General features: G+C 42.1%; 1 protein-coding gene across 3 annotated transcripts in view; it reads left to right on the top strand.

Moving 5' to 3' along the window:
- Positions 1-25,463, top strand: part of ARMC2 (armadillo repeat containing 2) — a 178,362-nt gene that overhangs the window by 48,895 nt on the left and 104,004 nt on the right. For all 3 annotated transcript variants that reach the window (XM_082475150.1, XM_082475148.1, XM_082475149.1), the window contains exons 5-7: positions 3,292-3,463; positions 9,954-10,158; positions 23,445-23,521. In XM_082475150.1, the coding sequence (XP_082331276.1) occupies positions 3,292-3,463; positions 9,954-10,158; positions 23,445-23,521 (454 nt within the window). The remainder of the gene's footprint in view (positions 1-3,291; positions 3,464-9,953; positions 10,159-23,444; positions 23,522-25,463) is intronic.

Here is a 25,463-nt window from a genome sequence, read left to right as displayed (position 1 = left end):
CTGAAAAGACACAGATCATAAGAGTACAGCTTGATAAATTTACGCAAACTCAACAGACTCGGTAACCAGCATTGAAGAAGAAAAAAACAGGTCGTTACCAGCACCCCAGAAACCACCTTCCCAGGGTGACCACCGTCCTGACTTCTCACAGCATAGATGAGTTTCAGCCCATTTTTGTATTTTATAGGAACTGTGTTCCAAGTATTTGACAAGTAAAACAAAACTGAATATATTTTAAAAAGAAAGGGACTTAGAAGCCCATATATACCTTTGGACTAGGGGAGGTCCAGGGTAAGAAAGAGCAGAATGTGAATGTCAAAGCAGTGTGTTTTCTTTCACTGTTTCTGAAACGGAAGGGTGACATTACAGCAGTGAATCACATGCTGGGAGTGACAGAGGAGCCCAGAGGACCTGTGGAGAAAATCATAGTAATAGAAATGCACCTACAATTGCCACATCCAAAGGTTATGTGCTTGGGGGAATTTTTAATACGTATTTGCTTTGGAACTTCCAAGAGGTGTGTGTGTGTGTGTGTGTGTGTGTGTGTGTGTGTGTGTGTTCTGTTGCCTTACAGATTAAATCATAGCAACTTTCTGAGATGGGAGGTCTTGGACCCTCTTTTCCAGTCTTCATGTAGAGTGGGACCCTACCTTCCCAGCTGGTGATGGGAGGAGCCAGGTCAGAAATTGGTCAGGGCCCACTGTGCTGGGATGAGAGTCAAGGCCAGCCAGACCCCTTAAATATTCTAGGGGGTTTGTCTTCTTTGATTGGGTTGTTCTATGAAAATAGTCTTTCAGTCTCCAAGGGACTCTAGCAGTTTTCTCAAACAGGACAGATCTTGAAATCTGACTTTTCCAGTACCTTGGTTATACCCCAGTCACTGGCTAGTATTATGACACAAAACTTGAGGGAGGTAAGGTTCTCAAGTGAAGATTTAAACCCACTTGCAACCTTCTCTGAATTATAAAATGAAGTGAATTTTACAAGAAAAAATTTTTACTCTTGTGCTTCAAAAAAGCCATTTTGCTCCACAAAGTGAAAGAACATTTTGTAGAACCTGGCATGATAGAAATTGATGGCTTGTTTCATTTTCCCTTGGAGAATTAAAAATGCTTCACACGCATCACTTTATATTTTAAGTAGTCCAATGAGGTATATGTTTAAATGGGATACATAATTTAGTAAAGGTCAGTAGTAAAATGGAACTAATTTTTTATTATGCAAACAATGACTAATTTTGCACTAGGAAAATAATGCCTTTTATCAAGGAGAAGTTAAGGGGATTTATCTTGCCATCCAGAGATAATTCAGTTATTCCCTTCTGGGTAAAAATTAGCGTTGCAAAACCACATTTTCTAAGATCGTTTATTTAGTACCCAAAACATTTCTAATAGTTAAGGCATCTGTAAAAGTAGCCATTTACTTTGTCTGCATTATTATTATTTGGCAGACTTCTCAATCTTTGTTTCAGATGCAAGGTACCTGCAGAGTACAGACATTTTGAGATAAGAAAACCTTGAATCCACATTCAGTATTGAGAAGGTTATACTTATGTATTTCATCTTTCATAATTAAATGTAAAGCACTTATTTGCCTATATCATACTCTTAGATTTTTTTGTTACTATTAGTTTCATGGCCTAAGTCACATTCTTATGAATATTTTGCAGCAAATTAAGGAGACTAAAAAGTAAAGCGACTCTTCATTAAACAAATATAATTTATACAGATAGATGAGTGTTGTCTCCTTCAGAATAAACCCCTCTGAATTCGGGATCTTTTTTCCAGCAAGGTTGCCTCAGGATCTAGGGCCTTAGCTTTTGAGACTTAAAAGTAACGTGGAACCAAATCTGGTAAAAACGTAAAGGGTGAGCAGCTTACCGAGATATGCTAGGGAGGGAGCTAGCATATCTTGAATCTCCATAAGAAGACTTGTATATGCATCAGTGTCCCTGCAAGAAGGGAACTGCTGTCTCCATTTGATAGCTGGGCAAGTTCAAAGAAGTAAATGGCCCACCCAAGTTCACATAACTAGTAAGTGGGTTTGATCTCAGAGTCATTTACTCTTCCTGTCTATTATGCTGATTATTTTATTTATGCTTTTTCTAACTGTGTTTAAAAGAATGTATCTCTATAGTCATAAAACCAATTTTTTTTGGTCTGGTTTATGAACCGTTTACAGATGTAAATGAACAAGAGGATATAAAAAATATTTTGAAATATGTTATCATTATTGAAATAAGCAGCTTCTTGAGAGCAGAACACTAATATAGATGTCTGTGTTCTGTTAATGTATATGAGAAAATGAGTGAAATTCTGTGTCGTATATGATAGATGACCTCACCCGTTTTTCTAAATTATCTGACTTGAATTTCACACTGGATTTTTAAAAAATTTGTTAATTAACCATTGGATTGAGAGTCACTCATTTCAACAGCATGTAAGTGACTTGAGGAACTTTAACTCGATTAGTTTTGGCTAGAGAGCTAGAGGCACTTGCTGCCATAAGATCGTGCTTTCATAGACAGATAATCTTGCTGCCTTGGACCACCAGGCAACACTAAAAGTGGGAGTTTAGGCCCCTGTGAGGCTGCGGCCCCAGGTTGGGTCGGAGGCCACTGCCATCTGGAGGTTAGGCCAGAGGGTGCTCTGGGTGGCACAGTGCTTGGTGCAGGTGGTTTTAAGTCTTTAAGGAATTGGAATTTTGCTAGTAATGTCCCTTTTCTAAGGGTATCAGCATAGAATTTTTGAGATGTAGCAAATAAAACATTTTCATATCATAAGTCCAAGACTACTTACTGCTCTTATGTTTTGTGACTTTTTAATCTACATTATTAAAATTTTTTTATATCATTAAAAAGATACTTCTGTCGAGTCCAAAATATATAAGGGTAGTATTCAAATTCCACACAGTTCTTGGCACATATGGGTGCCCAATAAATGTTTTCTGAGCTGAATCGAACACAAAAATTTACAAAGTATGTTGAATGTACTATACCATATTTTATAGTCTCTTATAGAGATCTGTTTGCTGACATGGGTAAACCTTTTTTTTCAAATACACTAAGCAGGACAGTAGAGTATTTCATACAATATAATTGACAAAAAAATGAAAAAGTGTTATATACCTAACACATTAAGTAAGGTGGGCCAATGAGACGGAGAACCAGGGGGCTGGGGAGAAGCCAGGCAGGAAGCCCTGTGCTCCTCTGGAAGTGTCAGGGCCAGCTCCGGGTGGTGAGTCTTACTCAAGACAAACTCATGCCAATCATTTAAAAAAATCTCTTTCCAGAAACCAAAAGCTCCAGCATCTCCTGCCACAGAAGAGGATCCCTGCCCTTCCTTTCCAAAACCCCCAGTGGACCCCGCGAAGATTAGAAGGATAAGCAGTGCCCGGGCGCGCTTACTCAGGGCGGCCTCGCAGGGGGCTCTTCTGCCAGACAGGACCCTTCCTCCTGCTCAGCGTAAGGCCACATAACATCCTTTAAAACCTGGTGGCAAGCATGTTTCTTGAGTTTGCACACAAGAGTTATTTTTATATGATTCTTTTCAAACTGCACATGATTTTTTATGTTAACTTAGTTAATATTGTGCAAAAGCTGGTTAAGAAACATTTTATGGGTGTTTATAAAGAATACCTAAATATAAGGTTTTTTAAAAAAAAGTTACTTGGTAGAAAAAGAATATTAGGATAAGTGTTCTTTAATGAATGCGTTCACCTATTGATATATTGGAAATCATTTCTAAATTAGAGTTCAAGAAGTTGTTAATTTCATTAGGCATATTTAAGATTCATGTAACGTACACTAAGCTTAGGTCTTTGAAAATACCTTTCTGATCCCATGTGAAAATGTAAGCACAAGTTAAATGGGGCTTATCCTGTGGCCACAGAAGTGCTGGCATGTATCTAAACCTGGAAACAGAGAAGCTAAAAACCTCAAATCCTAAGGAATGCCCCCAATAATTGGAATCACCCCCTGTCCAGGGCACACTGTTTTTCAAACTGTAGGAAATGTCCCATTAGTGGGATGACAATCAATTTAGTGGATCACACCAGCATTTAAAACAATGAAGTAGAATAAAATAGAATGGAAAATATCAGGGCACATTGCAGACAATAAATGTTAGTATGGCTTCAAGGACTTTACTTCAGTCACGTACATGTGTGTTCAGGATCATGTTACAAGTTTACTATACATCATATTTATATTACAAATTTATCATTACTATATGTAGCCCCAAAAGTTAGAAATCCACTTTAACAGGGGCTGATAGAATTGGCCCTCCTTCAGTCAACAGGATTGATGAAGAGGAGGGATAGGTTTACACTCACAGAGAGGAGATAATCTGAAGATGATCCCAAAAGTTACAGGCCACCACCTTAGGATCCTACTTGTTTGACATACAAGCCTTTTCTTTTAATTAGTCACCAACATTTAAATGTAGAAGATCTCATGGAAGAATCTAGATGTATGACTTTTTGTGAAAAATTGGAAGATCTGGCAGTGCTGGGCCCGCTTTCTGTGCAGCCCCCATGGGGAGTGATTGAGCTGAGTAGTCCCCAGCCCCGTTAGCCCGGGATGTGATCTGCAGTCCCCATGTCTCCCCAGCCCACTGCTCTCATTTTCCTGTCTGGTCCCTAGTGATCCCTGACACAGCTGAAGAGGTAGAATCAAGGAGAAAGGAAAAGACAGAGGCAGCGCAGGGTGTGCGTGCCACACCTCAGTGGCGTATGGAGTGTGTAATTAGGCAATCTGCTTTACCTTGATGTCCCAATTTGTTTCTTTTCTAACAGTCAATCAGATATTTATTGAGCCCCTACTAACTGCCAGGTACCAGTCTAGGCCAGCAGAGTCCTGCCCGCAAAGAGCTTGTGAGGGGAGACAGGCAATAAACTGGAAAGCCAAGAACTAAGACAGTTGGGTTCAGAGTGCTAAGAAGAGGGTGAGCTAGATGCTGGGCTGGGGAGTGACTGTGGCAGGAGGAATCGTGTCACCTCTGGAAGGTGTCCTTAAGGAGGTGGCCTCTGAGTTGAAATGTGAATAATGAGGAGAAGGCAGCCGGGTGGAAATCTGTAAACACAGTGCCCAGGCTGAAGCTGAGGCCGGAGATGGACGCAGACTTGGCTGGTGGACCCCAAGGCCCATGTGGCTGGAAGGGGGAGGGAGCTGAGGACACAGGGCCCATTCAGGGCCGGGCCAGGGGGGACATGGCCAGGACTTTATTCTTCCTGCAGTGAAAAGCCAAGGCAGGGTTTAAGCAAGGGAGAGACATCATCTGATTTCTGTTTCTTAATAGTAGCTGCACGTTTAGACTCACCCGAGGAACTTTTCAGACGTTGCACCACCAGGGCCCCAGTCAGACCAGTTACATCAGAAAGGATCGGTACTTACGGGAGCCGAGTCCTTGCCAAGGTGAGAGGCAATGGGCTCGGGAGCCACGGTTCAGGGTGAGGTCAGACTCGGATAGGAACAGGGTCACTTCTTGTAAACAGGATGGCAGAGCTGGAGTGAGGGTTGCAGAGCTGTTGTTTATCAGATGTTCTTGCTTCTGAGCCTGAATGCTGCACACATTTAACTCTCGGTGGCTCCCATTTGAAAATCCTGCTGCTTGCTGAGCTGTTGCCATGTATGTGAAGGTGACAGGAGAGACAGATGTTTCCCCACCAGCCGAAGCATATCTCTGTTTCTGTGCTTCCATCCACCCTGTTGGCAGTTGCCCCCTTCACCACTCCCATCATCCCTGCGGTCTGCGTCAGCACCCAGGAAACAGAGGCAGTAAAAAGTCATTGTCTTTTTAAAAGCACACATCACCCCATTTAAAAAACCATTCTAATGCTCCAGCCTTGGACTCCTTGTCCTTTGTACAGGAGCTCCCTGGGCTTGTTTCAGAGTCCCTGTTGTTTAGAAAAGGTATCCTTTGTTGGGTAACAGGCTGTAAAGGCCTGTGGTGGAGACTGAGACAGAGGGAGTGTCCCTGCCCCTGGTGTGAAGTCATTAGTAGCTGACACCTCCCCAGGCAGGGCTGGGGGTGCGGTGGCAGGTTTGGAATTCCTGTTTGAAGAAAGTGAAAGAAGAGATGTGTGTCGTCATGTTCGTAGGGCCAGCAATTTAATCGCTTGTGTTCAAATAGGGTTTTTGGCTGGAGGTGACCGTGTTGCTAACGCCTCCCCCCACCACCTCCCGTTACTCCAGCTGGACGGAGACCTCAGTGCGGGCTCCACCTTCTCACGATCTCTGTCATCTTAGCCACCACGGACAGGCTTCCTACGTGGGCTTCCTAAATATCCCCGGGTCTGTATTCTCCATCCCACCACTGCCGCACTGCTTTTATCACCTCTTGCCTTGTCCCTGGTCGTCCAGTGCTCCTGTCCTGCTCCACCCCCCGCTCGCTGGGGGGCTGCAGGTGGGTCAACACAAGGACCCTGGCCCTTGGAGCAGCCAGCAGAGCGTGGGCACCAAGCGCCCACGCAGACATGGCTGTGAGCAGCGGCCTTGTCCCTTCATCCCAGTGGGCCATGAAAGATGATGGTTTTCTCTCCGTGTGCCATAAGGGACAAGAGGTCAGGAAGCAAATAAAAATTAGATTGCATCATCTTCTTGCTGAAAACCTTTCAGAGGGTCCCCCGTGCCTAAAGGAGTGCTTGCCAAACAGTTCCAGGGAACACTTTTGGCAAAAATATTAATAGCTCTTCCTTGGAGAAAGGGTCCTGTGCTCAATCTGTGCCTACTTCCTCTCCCTCCTGGAGAGCCACAGTGCACGTGAGCATATTAAAGGGTGGGGAAGGCCATCTAGTAAAGTCACCTGTTTCATTTTAATTCAGCCCAGCATTTTACAAACCTACTTGACTGTGGAATCTGTCTTTTGGAGAACACAGTTCGGGAAACCCCGACCTAGCGCAGAAGTTGGCAAACTTCTTTTGTAAAGGGCCAGAGAGTAAATATTTTAGACCTAGTGGGCCATAGAGTCTCTGTTCAATCTACTCAACTCTGCCACTGCAGCAGGAAATCAACCATAGACTGATTTATGGCCACTAAAATTTGAATTTCATATAATTTTCACATGTTACAAAATATTGTTCTTTTGATTTCTTTTTCTCAACCATTTAAAAATATAAAAGCCATTCTTAGCTTGCAGACTATACAGAAACAGGCGGCAGACCAGATTTGGTGGGGCTGCAGTTTGCTGACTCCTGGTCCAGGGGATGAAGTCTTCACTGTCCAGCGTGCATAGTTCTGCCCCAGCCTAACATTCCAGGCCCTTCTCGCCCCTCTCCTTTGTCTGCCTACACCCCCTGCCCCTGGTCTGCGCACCAGCAATATGGAACCCTTGCAGTTCCCCACACCCAACCTGCTGTTTCATGCCTCATGCAGTCTCTGCTATATAATTCGCTGGACCCAGTGCATAGTGAGAATGTGGAGCTCTTTGTTCAAAAATTGTTTAGAATTTCAAGATGGCAACAGCACAGCGTTAAACCAAGTGCAAGGCCCTTCTAAGCATGGGGCCCTGCTTGACTGTACAGCTTGGACACACTTGAAGCTGACTCTCATGCCAGACTTTTGTTCCCTTTTCTCAGAACTTTTTTTTGGCCTCCTGTTAACCCTTTGGAATGCTTTTCAGGCTCCACCTTCTCTATGAATCTTTCCCTGACCAACTCCAACCCCTCAGGACTCCCCTGCTCTCTTACTCGTCCTTACCTGGCGCAGACCACACTGTACTGCATCTCTGTCTGGATGCATCTGCCTCTCTGTTTCCCCTACTAGACTGAACAACTTCAGTAGGAAAAGGGGTTTTCTCTATTTGAAGCCCGACAGCTTGAAACGGGGTATAGTCTATAGTAAGTGCCAAAGAAACTATCTGTGAAACAGGACAGTTCCTACACGGTAAGGCGACTGGTTGTAGAATCCTTTTGAAGTGTACCATGATCTGTTACAAAATTAGTACAACATGCTGCACATATTTTCCAGAGAGACCCAGAGCATTGTTACTCATGTTCAGTTGAATGGTGGACATCCAGGAGGAGTAAGAGTGAGCCCCGGGGCCACTCTTCGCTGTAGTAATAACTGACAGCTCGCTCCAGTAGATTGTGAAGACAGAGGGGCTGCAGCTCCTCCGTCCACAAGTAGGGTTGCATTTTTCCCTCTAGAACAGAAGCTCCATGGTGGCTGGGACTTCTCAGTTCACCACTGGACCACCAGCCCCTGGAACGGCATCTGGCACACGGCAGTGGATGCTTCATAAATATTTGTGGAGTGAAAGAAACGAATACTAAAATATAGGGACAGGCTAACAATGCTTTGTAATCTAAAATGAAGTATGTGCTTTGTAATTCAGTCCTAAAGATATTTAAGGTTGTCCGGTGCTGTGGAGAGAGCCCTGGACTAGAAGTCAGGATTCGTGGGTTCCATTAATAATAATGATCATGACTTCTAGGTTTTGAGTGTGCTAGCACCACGGAAGTCACTTTACCAGGCCGTATCACTTGGGACCACTTGAGGAAGGGGAGAGAAGCTGAGTGAGCTGCCTGCATCACACAGCCTGTACTTGACCCCAAGTTTGATGGAATGCCAAGCCCGTGCTCTCCCCACCATACAGTCCCGGCTCTCCCCGAACCTGCTCTGTGACCTTAGACCGGTCACCTTACCTTTTGGGTTCTCAATTTTCTCATCTGAAAAATGAAGGTTAGGCTAGCCAATCTCTAAGGCTCCTTTCTGTTGTAAAATCCAGTGTTTGGAGAGCACAGAGCTTAGTCAGAGGAGCAGATGAGGTGGTTTTGTTATTGTTGGTTTGTATTGGTTTGATGGTTCAAGTGCAGAAAAGGAAACCTTGAGTCATTTTGGAAAAGCTTGCGAAACTATTTCTCTATATGAAGGTCATCCCTCTTGCCCCTTTGAAAAACATATTTTATCACGGACTAGAGTATAGCAGCAGCATCGTGGGTAAGCTATTCCTAACGTCAATTTGCTGATAAAGAAACAGTGTTGTATTTTAAGTCTAAGGATCTGTAGCCGTAAACACAGTAGGTGTTTCAGTTCAGAGACTGGACTTCTTTTTTGCAACTTTATCTTATTCCTTTTTAGAAAGCCTTCTAAGTGTTTCAGTGCCCTCCTGTGTCCCCGCCTGGGAGTCGTCTGCTGGGCCTCCAAGAGCCGGCCTCTGCTCCTCTGATCACCTTTCTCCTCCCCCTCCCGTCACACACGCCACTTGAGCATGCCAGGCACACTCCTGCCTTTGGGCCTCCGCACCAGCTGTCTCCTGTGCTGGAAATACTGTCCCTCATCATCTGATGGCTTGATGCCTTACCTCCAGTAAGGATTTGCCTGCCATGCCCACCTGTTCAAAATTGCTACCTGCCCCAATTCCCAATCCCCTTTTACCCTTCTCCACTTTTCTACTTTTGCTTTTTTCCATAGCACTTATTATCTTATGTACTTCATTTATTATGGTCTGTTACTTATTGTCTATTGTGTAAACAGGTGTACTGTTAGGATGTAAGCCCTATGAGGGCAAGGATCTTTGTTCTGTCACTAATGCATCCCAAGTGCTTAGGACAGTGCCTGACATCAGGAAGGCGCTCAGTAAATATTTCTGAATGAAAAATTACTAACATGATCAAATTCAGGAAGAAGAATTGTTACGGGACACAGAAGTGTTTATGTGGACTTCGGTAGTTCATAAACCTCAATTCGAGTATTTACCTACAGGTAGACTCAAAGCTAATAGAGCTAAGAGTCTATTCATTTTTACCTGCTATATTGATGATGTCAAACCTAAAATAGTGGTGAGGTTTTGCATATGTTCAGGGAGGTTTTATCAATACAATTCCAGACTTGATTACTGTAAGTCATATGTAGTTTTAAAATTGTATAAATTCTTGGATTGAAAAAAATATTGAAAGATAGTGATTCCTAAAATAAGAAATGCTTTGACAAAACGTTTCCTTGGTTATTACAGCAAAGAAGAGAGTGGAATCCAAAGAAACAGTTACGATGGGGGACTCTGTGGTGAAAGTACATGGGATTTATTTAACAGAATCAAATGCCATTGGCCACTTGAGTCACCCACTTCAGCTAACGTATGACGGAGACTTCGGTGAAATCAAGGAGCAAGAAATTTTCAAAGGGACAGCATCCTTGCCACCTCATCTCAGAAGTGGAGGGTCAGTATTCTTTTCATTTAACTTTCCGATCAGGACAACTATGTCATTTACCAGTTTGCTCTCTGTCTTATGTAGATGATTGATTTGCATTTTCCCCTTTTATATAAACAAAATTTAAGTTAATGATGCATGAGTAGGAGAGATTTCTTCTCACAGCTGAATGGGGTTGATTTTACATCTCCCTCTTTAATCCTCAGGAAAACATTCATACCTGCCAAAATGCTGCTTTGATAGGACTGTCAGAATAACGTCTCTGCTTTATTTGGGCTGTTCCAGCGAGCCCTTGAGTGATGACTGATGATTCTGTTTGTGTTACTTGGGATTCTTGCCCGGGCTGGAATGTCTCATTACCTCCCTTTAGGTTAGTTCGCTGTTGTTGACTCCACCAAAGAGTGGACACTTGATTTATTTTATTCTCCAGTAGAAACTTGGATTAGAATATTTATTTTGGAAACTAATAGTTAAAACAGGAGAGTCCTATGGATTTCTCTTATCTATGATATCTCACTACTAATCCCTCATAAAATGAATGATTGAGGATTACTCTATTTCATACCATGTTCCTAGATAAGGCTTTTTTCACCCCAGTCTGTGATCCTTTCACCCCCATCCCATCTAGGAACCCCTAAATTCATACTGTGTTCCTGTATAGGGCTTTCTAGACTTCCCCTAGAAAATTGAGGAGCAATCTTCCTACCATATTAAGACGTTGTAGAGAATGTTCGCTGTATGGACTGTGTGAATTCTTACACTGGTATTTTCCTAAAGAAGCCTTGACTAACTGGGGAACCAGGGTGGGGAATAGAGCAGGCTCTGTTTTCCAGTCCCAGTCAGTAGTGATGCTAAGATAGGCAGAAGGTCTTGCACTGGACAGGGGCACTCAGTTAGAGATATTTTTCTATGACTTTCCATTGGGTCATTGTGGGCAACTGCCCAGTTCGAATTTGCTCAACAAGATTAAATTCCATGGGCCATTTTAAGACCAAATGCTTGTTGCCCTCACTTAGATTTGGGTCTGACTTTGGCTTGTCCACATGTCGTGTGCTTAAAACTCCTCCCACCCCTACTGGCTGCTTGGCAGCTGGTTAGTTTAGCTGAACTGACCTTGTCTGCTGACACAGCCTGAAGAGCTTCGCACACACAGAATTTATATTAGGCAACCTAGTAGTCCTTGTAATGTCACTTTGCATTCAGAACATTTTTTAAATTAAAGTAAAAATGAAATGTCTCCTTAAGTGGAAGAGGACTTCAAATTGGGACTTTGGGAGTTGAGCAGAAAACATCAAACTAGCCATTGCGACAAATCTTTTCCAGTTAGTGAATAAGAATAGGCTGCGGACCTCAGAGCTTAAACATAAAAGGCAGCAGGAAAACTTGTGTTTCTTTCAGCACTGAACTGAAAAGGAAACATTTATCTTGCTGCACCCATCCTTACAGTAATTAAAGTTGACTAGGAAAAACCAGACAAGAGCTGTTTTCTTTTTTTTTTTTTTTTTTTTCCCAAGCCTTCAGATGTTGCAGAATAATCTGGCAAGCCAGGGTTCATTATGTCTTCCTCAGTCTGGGACAGCAAAGGCATTTTCAATTACATATTTTATCCCACGAACAGCAAAGGAGAAATCAATTAGGGACTGGAGGCACTTCTTCCTGACTGTCCAAAGTTATGAGGCACAGGCGGCAGCACTAATTGTTTTCTTTTTGCCTTGTTAGGATGGCTTTTGCATCGTATAGTGATTGTGTCTGTTTTGGGTTTGCCATACACCCTGGCAAGTTTAACTTCCAGTAACATTTTGGCTTCCGGAATCTTTACCTCCTTTAATCATTGGATGGGAGTTTTGTTGAGGTGATTCCCCCACAAAATATTTTTATACAGTAGTATTAAAACAAACCAGAAAATGGAAACTGTTCGCAGTTCTTTCACTAATTACATTTGTGAATCAATCTGGAACACTTGATAGTTGTTTCTGGTAAACATTTAAGTGAATAATTCCAAGAAATGATCTTTGCTCTGCAGTGGAGTATTCCCAGTCTTGATGCTAAAGCCCTACCCTCAATTCACATGTTTTCATGTTTACACCAGCAAGTGGAAAATGAAGACTCTTGTCAGTGAACTGGGCTGGTAGGAGAAGGGAGGGAAGGGGTTGCGTAACTGGAAAAGGGGGCAGCAGGAGCTGACAGCGGGTGGAGGGCTGAGAAGGAGTGTGAGCCGCTTCTGTAAAGGGGACAGAGGAAGTGAGGTCATGTTCCTTGCTGGGTAGGACCAGCGCAGGGTCCTTGCTGCCAGTCCAGCAAGGACCCTGGAGGTGGGAGCCTCCACCTTCATGTCAGGGCTTCTTGGGCCAGGGAGAGAAAGGAGTAGTTTTAATTCAGTGAAACCACGTTGATTTTAGGGAAACCTTTAATTTAGAATAAGCTCAGACCTGGGATGGACTGGAGTTTAACTTTATGCTGGTCATGATGGAAAAAGGACTTGCTAAGCAAGGCGTCATTGCCAGCAAGGTGGGCGGGGGGCGGGGAGGGAGCACTCTCTAACTTTCCAGAAGAGAATGCAATCTCCAGCCCTTATTGAACTGTCGTCTTCAAACAGCGTGCCAATTACGACAGCCCATGTGTCCGTTTGAGGATTCAGTCAAGGTTTGGCAGGCCTGCTCTTAGCAACACCCCGTCTTCCCTTACTTTATGTTGCCATATGTTTTGAAAATAGCTTCCATTAGAATATGTATGTGTGTATCTCTCCATCCATCATCCATCCACTGGGTCTATCTGATGAACCCCTTTATACATCTGCTTTTTAAAACCTTTTAAGGCTTTCTGTATAAATATTGTTCAAACTCTCGTGGTTTGGAAATGTGATTTTTAGGAGGAAAGCCCAACAGCAGTCAGTTGTGGAGAGTCAAGAACTCTTTGTTGCGGGGCCAGAGTCTGTGGATTTAGGATTGGTTCTCTCTCAGCCACTTGATTCAGCTGTATGTTCTTTGACAAGTCTCTGAACACTTTCAGGGGGTCAGTTTTCTAATCTATAAAGTGGGAAAAACTGTGCTCCTTCACTTCCATCTCCTCCCAGCACTCACTATAGGCTGTGAAATGACAGCAGTTGGTTCAGAGGTGGGTACATGATCCAAGCCAGACCAATTGAATCCTTCCCTGGGACTTTTGCCAAAGCTTTTGGGGAAAGTGCTCTTCCTCCAGGTTCACAAGCTATAAAGATGATGTTGTCTTTATAGCCAACAGTGGCTATTTCATTGCCTTGTGGAGGGTGAGTCTGTCTGGGAAGTGATATATAAACAAACAGAGCCGAGGAATGGAGACAGTGACTGAGTTCAAGGATGACATATAAACCCCTAGATCCAGCTGTGCCTGAGGCCGCCACATCCACACTGCAGACTGCTCTGTTTCATGAGCCAATATGTTCCTTTTTCTTTCTCTCTCTCTTGCACTCTTCTTCCTTCCTTCTTTCCTTCCTTTTTCTTTTCTTTCCTTTTTTATCTTTCTTTCTTCTTTCCTTTATTGATTTATTTTGACAGGAACAGCTTATGGTACTTAAGATTAGGTTTATGTCACTTGGAATATTGCAACCAAAAGAATCTAGTTAACCTGCTAGACTTTATGAAATATAGATGAGGACAAGGGGGTAATTTGAGAGCAGACACCTCCTCAGACTTGAGCAAGAAACAAATCTCACTAAAAGCGAGTCTCTTAGTTAAGAAAGGTGTATCCAGTAGTCTTTAATTAAAGAAATGAGATCTAAGGATGTGGGCAGGCCACAGGAGAAGTGGGGAAGCCACAGTAGAGGCCCCCTTCAAGATCCAGAGTGTGGGGAATTCCCTGGTGGTCCAGTGGTTAGGGCTCCGTGTTTTCATTGCTGAGGGCCCAGGTTCAATCCCTGGTCAGGGAACTAAGATCCCATAAGCTGTGCGGCACGGCCAAAAAAAAAAAAGAAAAAGATCCAGAGTGTGAAGTGACACGGGGAGAATGGAGCTGAGGGTGACACGCTCTCCTCGTTTCCTGTGATCCAGCCAGTTGGTGTGTGTGTTTATGGGGGAGGGAGTTTGATAGATTAAAACCCAAGGAACCTAGCCTGTAAAGGGGCTTTTCTGTGAGTCATGAAACCTGGTACATACAAACCAAGGGAACACACACTGCAGGTCAAGAAAAATAACAGACCTGGTGGATGGATATTCAGGAAAACTAAAGTTGAAGCTACTGAGCACCCCAGTTCTCTCCCTCCATGGACCATTTTCATTCTTCAACAAATACATGGCTCTGTTTCAAGATAAATAATGTTAGCACAAGAGTTAACATGGAACTTGAGCATGGGCTTTGTAAGGAACATAACAAAAGACAGATGAAGGAAATGGATCGCAAAAGGAACTACCCTCCAAGAATAAGGAGAGTTAAAACAATTGTCCATAGTGTCAAAGAAATTATAGATAATGTTGTTACCCTCTTTTTAAAAAAAAGAGGAAAAGAGCACTTTGTTGGGTTATAAGAATTCAAATTAGAGATTTTAAGCCCACATAAAGAATGAAAATATGCTCACATTTCTCAAAAAAGAAATGAAAGAAAAATGTATAAACATGGAGAGAAAAGCCACATTAGAAATTAAAAGTGAGAATAAAAGCAGCTGAAAATGCAATCAGACATGGTGGATAAGCTAGAGGAAATCATACATAAAGAAATGAATAAGAAAATAGAAAAATGATCAGAGAGATTGAGATGGGTATGGAAGGAATGACACTTGTATTCCTGAAGAGGAAAGTCGTCCTCGTCCTGCCCCTCCCCCTCCCCCTCCTCCATCTTACTTTGACTAAGTGCTAGGCACTCTTCCAAGTGATTTACATGTATTAACTCATTTAATATTCACAACAACCCACTGAGAACGGCAGAGATAATGAAAAGAAAAATATCAACATAATAGAAGACAACTTTCTGAAATAAACATTTGAATCTGAAGCTCAAATGGACACATCATGTCCCAACAAAATTTGGTATGGAATAATCCACACTAAGACATCTCCAATAGTGCTCAGCACTGGAATGCTACCCAGTACATAGTACAGACTCCATTAGTAATTGTTGATTGGGTGGGTAAATGCGAGAAGGTATCCTCTGGCCATCAGGCTGAACAAGCAAGTCACATAGAAGGAAAAAAAGGCAGGCTGCCTCTGGCTTTGTTAGAGCTCCTCTCGGTGCCAGAAGACAGTGGAGTAAGGCTTATGAAGTCCTAAGTACAAGAAGGATAACCCAAGAATTATATTGCCAGCCAAGTTCCTTCAGCAAAAAGGCAACAGACATTTTCAAATGCGAATGCATTTGGGGACTATGGTACTCATGCACTTTCTAGAAAACTTTTTGACAACAAAATGATGAGTCAAAATTCAGAACTTAGGGCTTCCCTGGTGGCGTAGTGGTTGAGAATCTGCCTGCCAATGCAGGCGACACGGGTTCGAGCCCTGGTCTGGGAAGATCCCACATGCCGCGGAGCGACTGGGCCCGTGAGCCACAACAACTGAGCCTGCGCGTCTGGAGCCTGTGCTCCGCAACAAGAGAGGCCGTGATAGTGAGAGGCCCACGCACCGCGATGAAGAGTGGCCCCCACTTGCCGCAACTAGAGAAGGCCCTCTCACAGAAACGAAGACCCAACACAGCCAAAAATAAATAAATAAATAAAATTAAAAAAAAAAAAATTCAGAACTTAAATGGAGAAGCTATGGTAAAAGCATTCATGGTGAGTACTGACTTTGTTTTCATACTGAATTAAAGCTAAACAACTCTGAAAACGATGGTTATGGAACGGAAACCTTGACAGTGTAATATTAGCATAAAGAACCAAAACTGGTACTTGGGAGGAAGTGTGAGTACTAATTGGTTCACTTCATAGTAGGGAATAGATTTGTCAGTAGCTACAGTCTGAAATTGAAATATATAGTTAAAAAAGAGTGATTTCAGCCTCCTAATGTTTTTCATTCTTTTCTTAACTTTAGAGAGATCTTTTAGAAACTAATGTCTCTTGTGAAGACCCATTCATCTGAAGTTCTACAATTCCTTCAGTTTCACCTCAATTTCTGTGTCTCTGTCATATTCAAGTAAAATTTATACTTCATAGTTTTTAATTACAATGACACGTATGGTGTGATCCCATTTATATGTATCTTTTATCTGCCCTTCCCTCCAAGTCGCCCTTCTGTTCTTTCATTCTTTTATCTTTTCATCTGAATATATGCAAAATATGTCTGGAATGATGTTTGCCACATATTAACGATATTTATTTCTGGATGGTGGGATCTTAGATGGTTTTCTAAATCTTCTTTGTACTTCTTATATTGCCTGGCCTTAAAAAATAATAAATATATCATTTTTTCAAAAATAATGAAGTCATTATTCTTTTAAGAAATTAAGTAAATGTGGCTGAGAAACTGTTTGCATTTGGAAAAGACAGTCATTGATCAAAATGACTTTGTAGAATCCCACCTTATTTGACAGCTTCCATTCGATAAGAATTTGTTGATAAGCAAAGCCCTGCGCTAGCGGGGTTGGGAGATACACACATGGACCCTGTCCATGAGAACCTTACCAGCATGTCAGGCTCTGAGGCTCAAGTGTGGTCCCTAGACCAGCAGCGTCAGTATCACCTGGGAGCTTGTTAGAAATGCAGGATCTCACGCTCCACCTCAGACCTGCTGAATTAGAATCTGCATTTTTATAAGGTATCCAAGTGATTTGAATTCACACAGAGTTTTAGAAGCACTGTTCAATGATTGACTCTAATGCTGGAGGAATGAAAGGAGAATTGAAAGAAAGCGCCTTGGGAGTTTAGAGGTGAGAGCACCTAACTCTGACTTAAAGATCAGGGAAGGTTTCCTGGGGTCTGTGGAGTTTGGGATGCCCCTTGTGGCTGGTTTTCAATAGAGGTGGGGCTCTGTGTTCTTTGCTAAAGGAACAGCATAAGCAGAGGGGGGATTTGACTTGGTGGTGGCAGGTTCACAGAAAGGCATATGGCCCAGTGTAGCGGAAGCATGGGTCCTGAGGCTGTAGACTACGTGGAGCGCTGAGAGGTTTTCAGGAGAGTGACGCTGGCAGCCGCGTGAAGGAAGATTGGAGACGGGAGAGCAGTAGCAATTCTGGTGGGAGATGGCGACGTGTGAGCTGGAGCAGCCCACTAGGACATTGGGATGGAGAGCAGATCGTGGAAACCGGTGTGGAATCATTTCCACAGTAACGCCACGGAAGAGGGTAGTGCCAGCAACTCTCCCCTGTGCTGAAGTACCCGTAGCTGCCACGGTGAAAAGTTACAGTGCTCTTCACATGAGGCGCCTTGAAACTGGAGCTGTGAAGGTGAAGGGGAGCGTGAAACTGTGGGCTTTTACTCTAAGCTAAGGGAATTTAAGCCTAACTAAGTTAAGCTAATGTGGTTAGCTACAAAGCAGTGTCTAATCAAGTTTCTACATATAGAACTTGAGTAATAACCAGTTAGTGATCATTGAAAAAGGTACAAGAATATATGCATAATCTTTAAAAATGTATATTTTAAATCTTGGACCACCAACCCAATGCTATGGTTACCTTGGAGGACTTTATCAAAATTTTGATCTTAGGACCATTCCTTTAAAATCATGTTCTTTAATTTCACTGTGTTTCTATTTAACCATTTAAGTCGAATTCTATTTTAGTGTTAGTTATTAAGACAGAGTGCTAATGTCTAGAAACTGTGTATCTGGTGTTTCAGGCTAAGAAGACATGATAAAGGGACCACCACCTTTTGGTGGTGGTATTCTTAAATTGCAGTAAAAAAATCAAAGAGACTGCAAAGCAGGGGCCAGCAAACTAAGGCCCATGGGCCAAATCCAGCCTATTACCTGTTTTTGTAAATAAAGTTTTATTGGAACACAGCCACGCCCATTCATTTACCTACTGTCCCTGGCTGCTTTCACACTATAGCCACAGAACTGAGTAGTTGTGACAGAGACTGAGTGACTGCAGAGCCTAAGATATTTACTACCTGACTTGTATCTATACAACTTGAATCTAATTCTAAAAGTGAAGTGTCATCTTCTTAGGTCAAGGAAAATGTTAGCTCAAATTTCCTAAATTTCTTTTTATCATATATATCCTTTAAAATTTCCTTTTCCATTTTTTTACATGTAATTTTTTACCAAATGGAAATAAATTTATTATATATTTTTTAAAATTCTAAATCCTACCATTTAGTCAGCTTCTTAATATCTTTTTAGCTATTGCTCCAGAGAAGGAGTCAACAAACTATAGCCCTGGAGCAAGATCTGGCCAGCCATCTGTTTGTTTGTTTGTTTTACAGCCCTTAAGCCAAGAATTTTTTTCTGCATTTAAAAATCATTACATTTTAAATGGTTACAAAAGTACCTACATTAATAGCCTCTGTTTTGCCACTTGGCCCACAAAGTGTAAAATATATACTGTCTGGCTCTTTAAGAAAAAGTTGCTGACCCCTGACTAAAGAACCTCAGTCATAATAATTGGAAGAACTGTCTGAATTATAGCAAAATCTGAATTTTGGAATACTTTTTTTTTTTAATTAATTAATTAATTAATTTATGGCTGTGTTGGGTCTTCATTTCTGTGCGAGGGCTTTCTCTAGTTGTGGCAAGCGGGGGCCACTCTTCATCACGGTGCACAGGCTCCAGACGCGCAGGCTCAGTAATTGTGGCTCACGGGCCCAGTTGCTCCGTGGCATGAGGGATCTTCCCAGACCAGGGCTCGAACCCGTGTCCCCTGCATTGGCAGGCAGATTCTCAACCACTGCGCCACCAGGGAAGCCCCTGGAATACTTTTAAAGAAATATACTTTTCTTTCTTTGGAGTGTAAATGATCCAGAAGTAGATGTGGCCAATGTGACTGATGCACGGATGGGCAGTAGTAACTCAGTCAGTGTATGACGTTGCCTTGGCTACAGAGCTTGGTTCTGGTTGTTCAGAGTGAAAGGTGGGACTCTTGTTAATGATTGGGAAGAGAGGACCTTATTTTTGCTCTGAAACATGTGGGCTACAGCAGAGAGACCTGGGAGTGCCATACCCACTATGCTTTCCTCAGGACTCCAACCTGATTACAGATGGAACCAGAAGAAGGGCAGAGCTAAGAGAATTGCAGAAAGATGGAGCCAGTGCCCTGATCACACCACACCTAAAACCCACCCCTAATGCTTGACTTTTGGGTTACATGAGCCAATAACTTCCATTTACTGTTTAAGTCAGTTAGAATTAGGTTTCTGTTATTTGTAGATGAAGATATCCTAATGAAATGGTCTTATTCTGGCTTTAAGAAGGATTTCACAAAAGAGCTTTAAAGAATATTTTCTGGAATTGTTTTATTCTTGATACATCAAAAGGTATTCCAAAAAAAATTTATTTATGGTCTTTAACAGCATGGAACAGAAAGCTGAGAAGAAGAACAATTATACTGGATGATTGAATCAAGATCTAGAAACATTTAATAGAAACCCTTTGCCAAGTATAACACTGAAATTTAATAAGAAGAAGTCCAACATAGATGGGGGAAATCTGCCTTTAGCTGCATATGGAAGAAAAGACGAGGATTGACCAACACTGTGATGTGACCACCAAAACCGCTCACGCAGTTTTAGGCTGCATCATTTAGAAGCTCTCCTCTTTGCTCCTCAGGCCATACCTTTAGCTCAGTGGTGGGTTCCAGACAAACTGACACTCACTCTGAGTAACTGAACAGGCTGACGAAGAGATTTGATGAGGAACAGTTGAAGGGACTGGAGTTTGTTAATGACAACAGTGATGACAGCCATGATAATAGTAAACACTTGCTGAGTATTTACTGTGTGCCTGGAACTGTGCTAAGCGATTCCACGTCACGTCGTTTAATCCTCACAACAGCCTTACGTTGAGGGGCACTGTTATTTACCACCCCCTCATATGCAGATAAGGAAACCAAAGCTTAGGTTAAAAACTTAACCCGAGGTCACACAGCTAAGAAGTGGCGGAACCATAGGATTTAAGCCATAGGAGATGAACTTAAGTGGTGACCACGACATACTTAAATATTTGAAGGATGGTCAAGAGGAAGAAGGATAAAGATTTGTTTCATTAGTAGAACCAAGATCAATGGGTAGAAGTTACAGTGAGACAGTTCTTCTTTGAGTACAAGGGCATCTAGTCTTTAGCAGAGAGGGAATTTCTTTTCTGGATGCCTCTCTCCCCGCTTCATGCTTTCTGTGGGTCCTGAGCTGCACTGCTCCACAGAAACCCTGTTAGGCTTACCCTCGCCAGACCGGACAGTTCTTCCTCCGTCCTCATCTTCCTGAACCTGTCAATCATGCTCACTTTCTCAACATGCTGGACTGCATGAGAGCATATTTTCTCTGTCTTCTTGATTTGGACTCCTTTTCCTATCTCTGTCCTTTACCTGTGACTATCTGAGACAAGGCCGTGTCCTGAGATTCTGGTCTTTGAGCCACTCTTCTGATAACTCTAGTCCCAGTGTCCTGCTTTGACTTTTAACGGAGCTCCTTTCCCGATTTCCACATCTCCTTTGCTGATGCTCCGTTTTTCATCAGAAGCTCAACATGGCAAAACAGAGACCTGCTTTACCCCTCAAACTGTGCTGCTCCCTAACCTCCCCATTTCTGTTATGGCAACCCTGCTGTCCTGTTCCTCCAGGTCTGCCTTTTCATCTTTCTTCTGCCTGAAATCATCCACCGAGTCCTATCAACTGTTCATTTATAGGGTCTCTTGAACTTTTTCCTACTTCTCCAGTCCCACTATCACCTTCAAAGAATTAGTCCTTGTTACCTCCCTCCGAGTCTCCTAAATACTTTTGTCATCACATAACTCCAAATCTCACCATTTCCTCGTATAAGAACCTAGGACAGATCCTTATTGCCCATCTAATTGGGTCCATTGATCCAACCCGAAGTTTCAGACGGCTGTTCCTGACACCTGCCAGCAGAAACCTATTCCTAAATTGCTGGCCCTGTGCAATTACCCCCTTACCCTACCCACCAGGCTTCTAATGCTCCTCTTTACCTTCATGCTACTCCCCCCACTGAGAGCAGTGTTGTCATTTGTTGGTTTGACTTTTATCCTTTTAAGTCCCACCCTGTGGTCCACTTCTCCCTCTCAGTGATCACTTCCTCCTCAGCGTCCCTCTGGTCCTTGTCACCTGCTGAATTTCACGTTCTAGTATTTGATTAGAGAATCCATTAGAATTTTCCATTAAAAAAAAAAAAAAACTTCCTTAGTTCCTCAAAGTAGATTTTAAACTTCTGGGCAATGTCTTACACGTTCTTTATCACAGTAACACCCAGCACTGGGCTGCTCAGACAGGTGCTTGTTGACTCGGAACAAAAGAGAAAAAGAATATTGACAATTTATTAAGTTCTTCAAACGTACCAGTCACTGTGCTAAGTAGAGGCATTGCCCTCATTTTAAGAAAAGGAAAACAAGGCCAAGAGGTTAAGTAACTTACCAAGGCCACGTGGCTGACAGTACTTGGGCCCAGGATTTGACCCCAGGTAGTTTGGGTCCAGAGCCTGCACACTCAACCACTGTACCGTGATGGTCACACAGAGGATTAGTGGATGCCAACCCTGTGCTCTTCTTGAGAACTGGTAGGACCCAGCGCTGTCAAGGTTTGGTATTTGATAAGAAGGACCCTTCTTAACCGCCCCTCCAAATGGGGACACACAAATGTGGTATTTACGGAGGCAGCCTCATCACGGCCATGTCCTCAGGGAGGATGGATCAGGGACTTGCATTAGATGTAAACTATCCTGCCTGATTTCAGTAGCTGTTTAGGACCATGATGAAAAGAAAGGCTTGTCTCTGTGGTCCTCAAACTTTCTTGTTATTTCTAGAATTGAAGTCTGGGAACTTCCTTGGCCTTACACCCTGCCAAACTTTTGGTATTTTACCTTTTCATAGAGTTGATTTTCTTTATTTCTGTCTTCTTTGAGATCTCCATTTGCATCTCTACTCTGAGAGTGTTGACAGAAAGGATCCCATCCCCATTTCTTTCTTGGATTGGCCGGAACAATCTTGCTACCAGATCTATGATTTTACTGTATATAAAAATAAAGCAATTGTTTCAGAGTATTAAATAATTAGACCCTTTTGGGGAGAGTAACTCGATCTTTTCTCTATTGTACGATAAAAGGAAGTGTTAAATCAAGTGTTTTTTAAAAAAGGAAATGTTTATGGAAAAAACGATATTTGGAGAAACGAATTCTTGGGGCAGTAGTCAAGGCCAAGGGCCAAGACGCAGCACTGAACATTTGCTGCGGATCTCACTACACAGGAAGCAGGAGCAGTGGACAGCCACAGATGTTCATGGGTGACCCTGGCCACATGAGTGTGCATTCTTTATGATTTTTGTGGCAAATATTATATTTGATGGTAAAAATGAAATTTTTGTTGTAAAACTTGCACTATTATTCTCTCAGTAGTTTTTTTTTTTAACCTTGGAATTTTGTACAGATATTTAAAAGTAAGTGTTTTAAGTATCAGCTCTAGCTAAAGAGAAGTTATGTCCTTCATAGACCATCTCTACATTGTATATAAGCTTCAAAACCAAACCAAACCCAGGCATATAATCCTGCTGTTGGCCAGCCACCAAATTTTCATTCGAAACACAAAATATTTGTCATCTGGGGACTGCTTGAATTTACCTTCGATTTTTTATCATATCAAATATTTCTTTAAAAAAATTTTTTTTAGAGAATATTAATTTAATTAATATTAAAATTATAAAATGGAGACAGGAGACTTAGTGATTTGGTGGAAAGAGCAGTGAATTGGAAAAATGAGACGTGGGTTCCAGATCTGACCCTGCTGTGTGATCCTTGCCACATCTGACCAATTTGGGAACAGTCTTCTTGCCTGCAGCACGTGTGTACCAGAGTGTGAGGGAAAGAGGTCTCTCCCAGCCCCTAACCACTACTAGGCTTTTGTGATTCAAGCATACCAGAGTTCTTTCTTATTGCAACAGTGACCTCTTGTGGTGTAGATCCTTAATCAGGTTTTTTGATTTGCAAAATAAACTTTGGATTTATTTTGTTGTTCTTTCTAGTAGCTGTATTTCATATTGTAAAGCAAATCTGACTTGTCTTTAAAAGACAAATCTCAGTTGAAAATCAGAGGTTGATTTAAATGAGATATGGAGTACCAAACTCCATTTCTGGTTTCTTCAGAAATTATATTTAGCCAACTCTTGACTCTTGACACTTACAAAAAGAGAACTGCTTTGGCTTTTGTGCTAAGTGTTGTGTGTATTCCTCTTCCTCCCAGGGACCAGGGGAAGAGGCGTTCAAGGGCCTCCTTATGCTCCCGAAGCTCAGACCGGAGCAGGCTAGACACCAAAACAGGTGAGGCTCCCGTGTTCTTAGAGGTCCCCAGCACTCCTTCATCTTATCCTCAGAATCTCCGTCTGTAGGATAATCATTTGCACTAAAGGTGTCTGATGTTGGCTCGCTCTTTGAAAATTCCAGGAACTTAGTCTAGCTTGGTCACACGTCAGCATTTATTTTGATAAATTTTTATTATTTTCACAACAGTCTTAGCACTCTTACCGTTACCCAGCTCTAGTGCCTCAAACATCTGTAGATTACAATCTTAACGACTGCACAGAAATTATTTTGTAAAAGCACTTGGAAGGTTGCAAAACTTGACATCCACATTGTTCTTAAGTTCAATACTTGAGTCAAAATCATGGCTCCCTTAAATGAAACTATATTAACTCTATGAAATCAGCCCTTTGCAACTTTAAACTGTTTGAGAAAGTATATAACAATATAAATCACAGGCTAGAAATGCTACAAAATGTATTCATACAATGGAACATAGCAGTTAGAAAAATGAACCAGAGCACATTTATAATATTGAATGAAATGACTACAAACATAACATTACATGAAAAAATTAAGTTGGAAAAACAATGACATGTGTTGTTTATGGTTACAGCTCTATGTGGTAAACATGTAAAGTCAAGCATGATAAAAATAATCATTCAGTTTAGCGTGGTGGTAACCCCTGGGGAGGGGAATGGACGGGGTAGGCACACAGAGAGCATTAACAATATCTGTAATGTTTATTCCTTTGAAATAAGGAGGAGAATGAAAATACAGTTGGTATTTGACCAAACTATTTGTGGGTACACAGGTGTTTGTTATGTTCTTCATACTTTTTTTTTTTTGGTGCACATGAACTTTTATGAAACCAAACTAATATTCAGTTCAAAAATATTTTATTACCTTCAGAACTAATTTCTTATCAATCAGATGACTTTTGTGACCAGTGGGAATTTCTGTAGTACTCAGGAAAACCTTAGATAGACTGATTTCCGCATCAGCATTGTTGCTAAGCATCTTACGTGTACATGCTAAAAACAGCAGCCAATAAACATTGTGTCAAGTTTTTGTGTCCAGAACGCGAAGCTGCGGTTAAGAACTATAACAACTGAGACAGCAGAATCTTCAAAAACATGCTGAAATTTCTGCTTGACTTACCCAATTTCCTGTTGAATCATAATTTTTATATTTAGCAAACTGTGAACCTAGATGAAAGTGCTTTCTAAATGGGTTGTTGCCCAGGACTGGGACAAACTGTATTTATTTGTCATCTGTGGATCTTAAAAAGTAGTCACATGACTCCAGGCTTCAGTTTCTAGGGTAGAAGCCGGGTTAGTGTATAAAATGGGGTTTTTGTGGAGAGCAGAGTTGGAGGAGGTGTGTGAGGCGAAAGGCCGTAGCCGGACACCCCTGCTCGCACAGGGGTTCCTGGGAGAGGGTTGAAAGCAGACTTACACCACGGTGTCTGGCAAACTTCTGTTCTGAGAAGAAACAAGTCTCAGAAACATTCAGAAGGGCCTACGAGGGCCTTTCCTTTCCAAAGGCTAAATAAACTGCTCTGTGATTTCTGACTCACCCCTGTAATTCAGCTCTTCCTGGGGTGAACGTGTTATCAGTCTTGTTTGTCCTGACAAACGGTTTGATAATCGTGGTTTCTCATAGAGCGGTCCTGCTAAAGAGCGTGTCGCATAGAAGGTGAAAAGGCTGATCTGAACTGATTGGACTTGAAGTCTGTATTTCTAATAGATTTAAGTGTGTCATAAATAGCTGTCTATTATATTTTTTGCCTGGCTTATTATCTCCTGGCTTTCCCCTTGCCTTGATATATGTTGAATTTATTCGCATACTTTGGACTTTGATTATGTCTGATACCTGGGAATATGAGCCACTATGGCTTTTTCATATTGCTTGAACAGTCGTGTTTACTTTTAGGATCCATAACCATAATTTATCGATGTTA

The sequence above is a fragment of the Balaenoptera physalus genome, assembly GCF_965194825.1.
Source record: "Balaenoptera physalus genome assembly, chromosome: 9".
NCBI classification, from domain to species: domain Eukaryota; kingdom Metazoa; phylum Chordata; class Mammalia; order Artiodactyla; family Balaenopteridae; genus Balaenoptera; species Balaenoptera physalus.
Note: the sequence above shows the minus strand (reverse complement) of the source record. Positions and strands in the feature narration are given on the sequence as shown.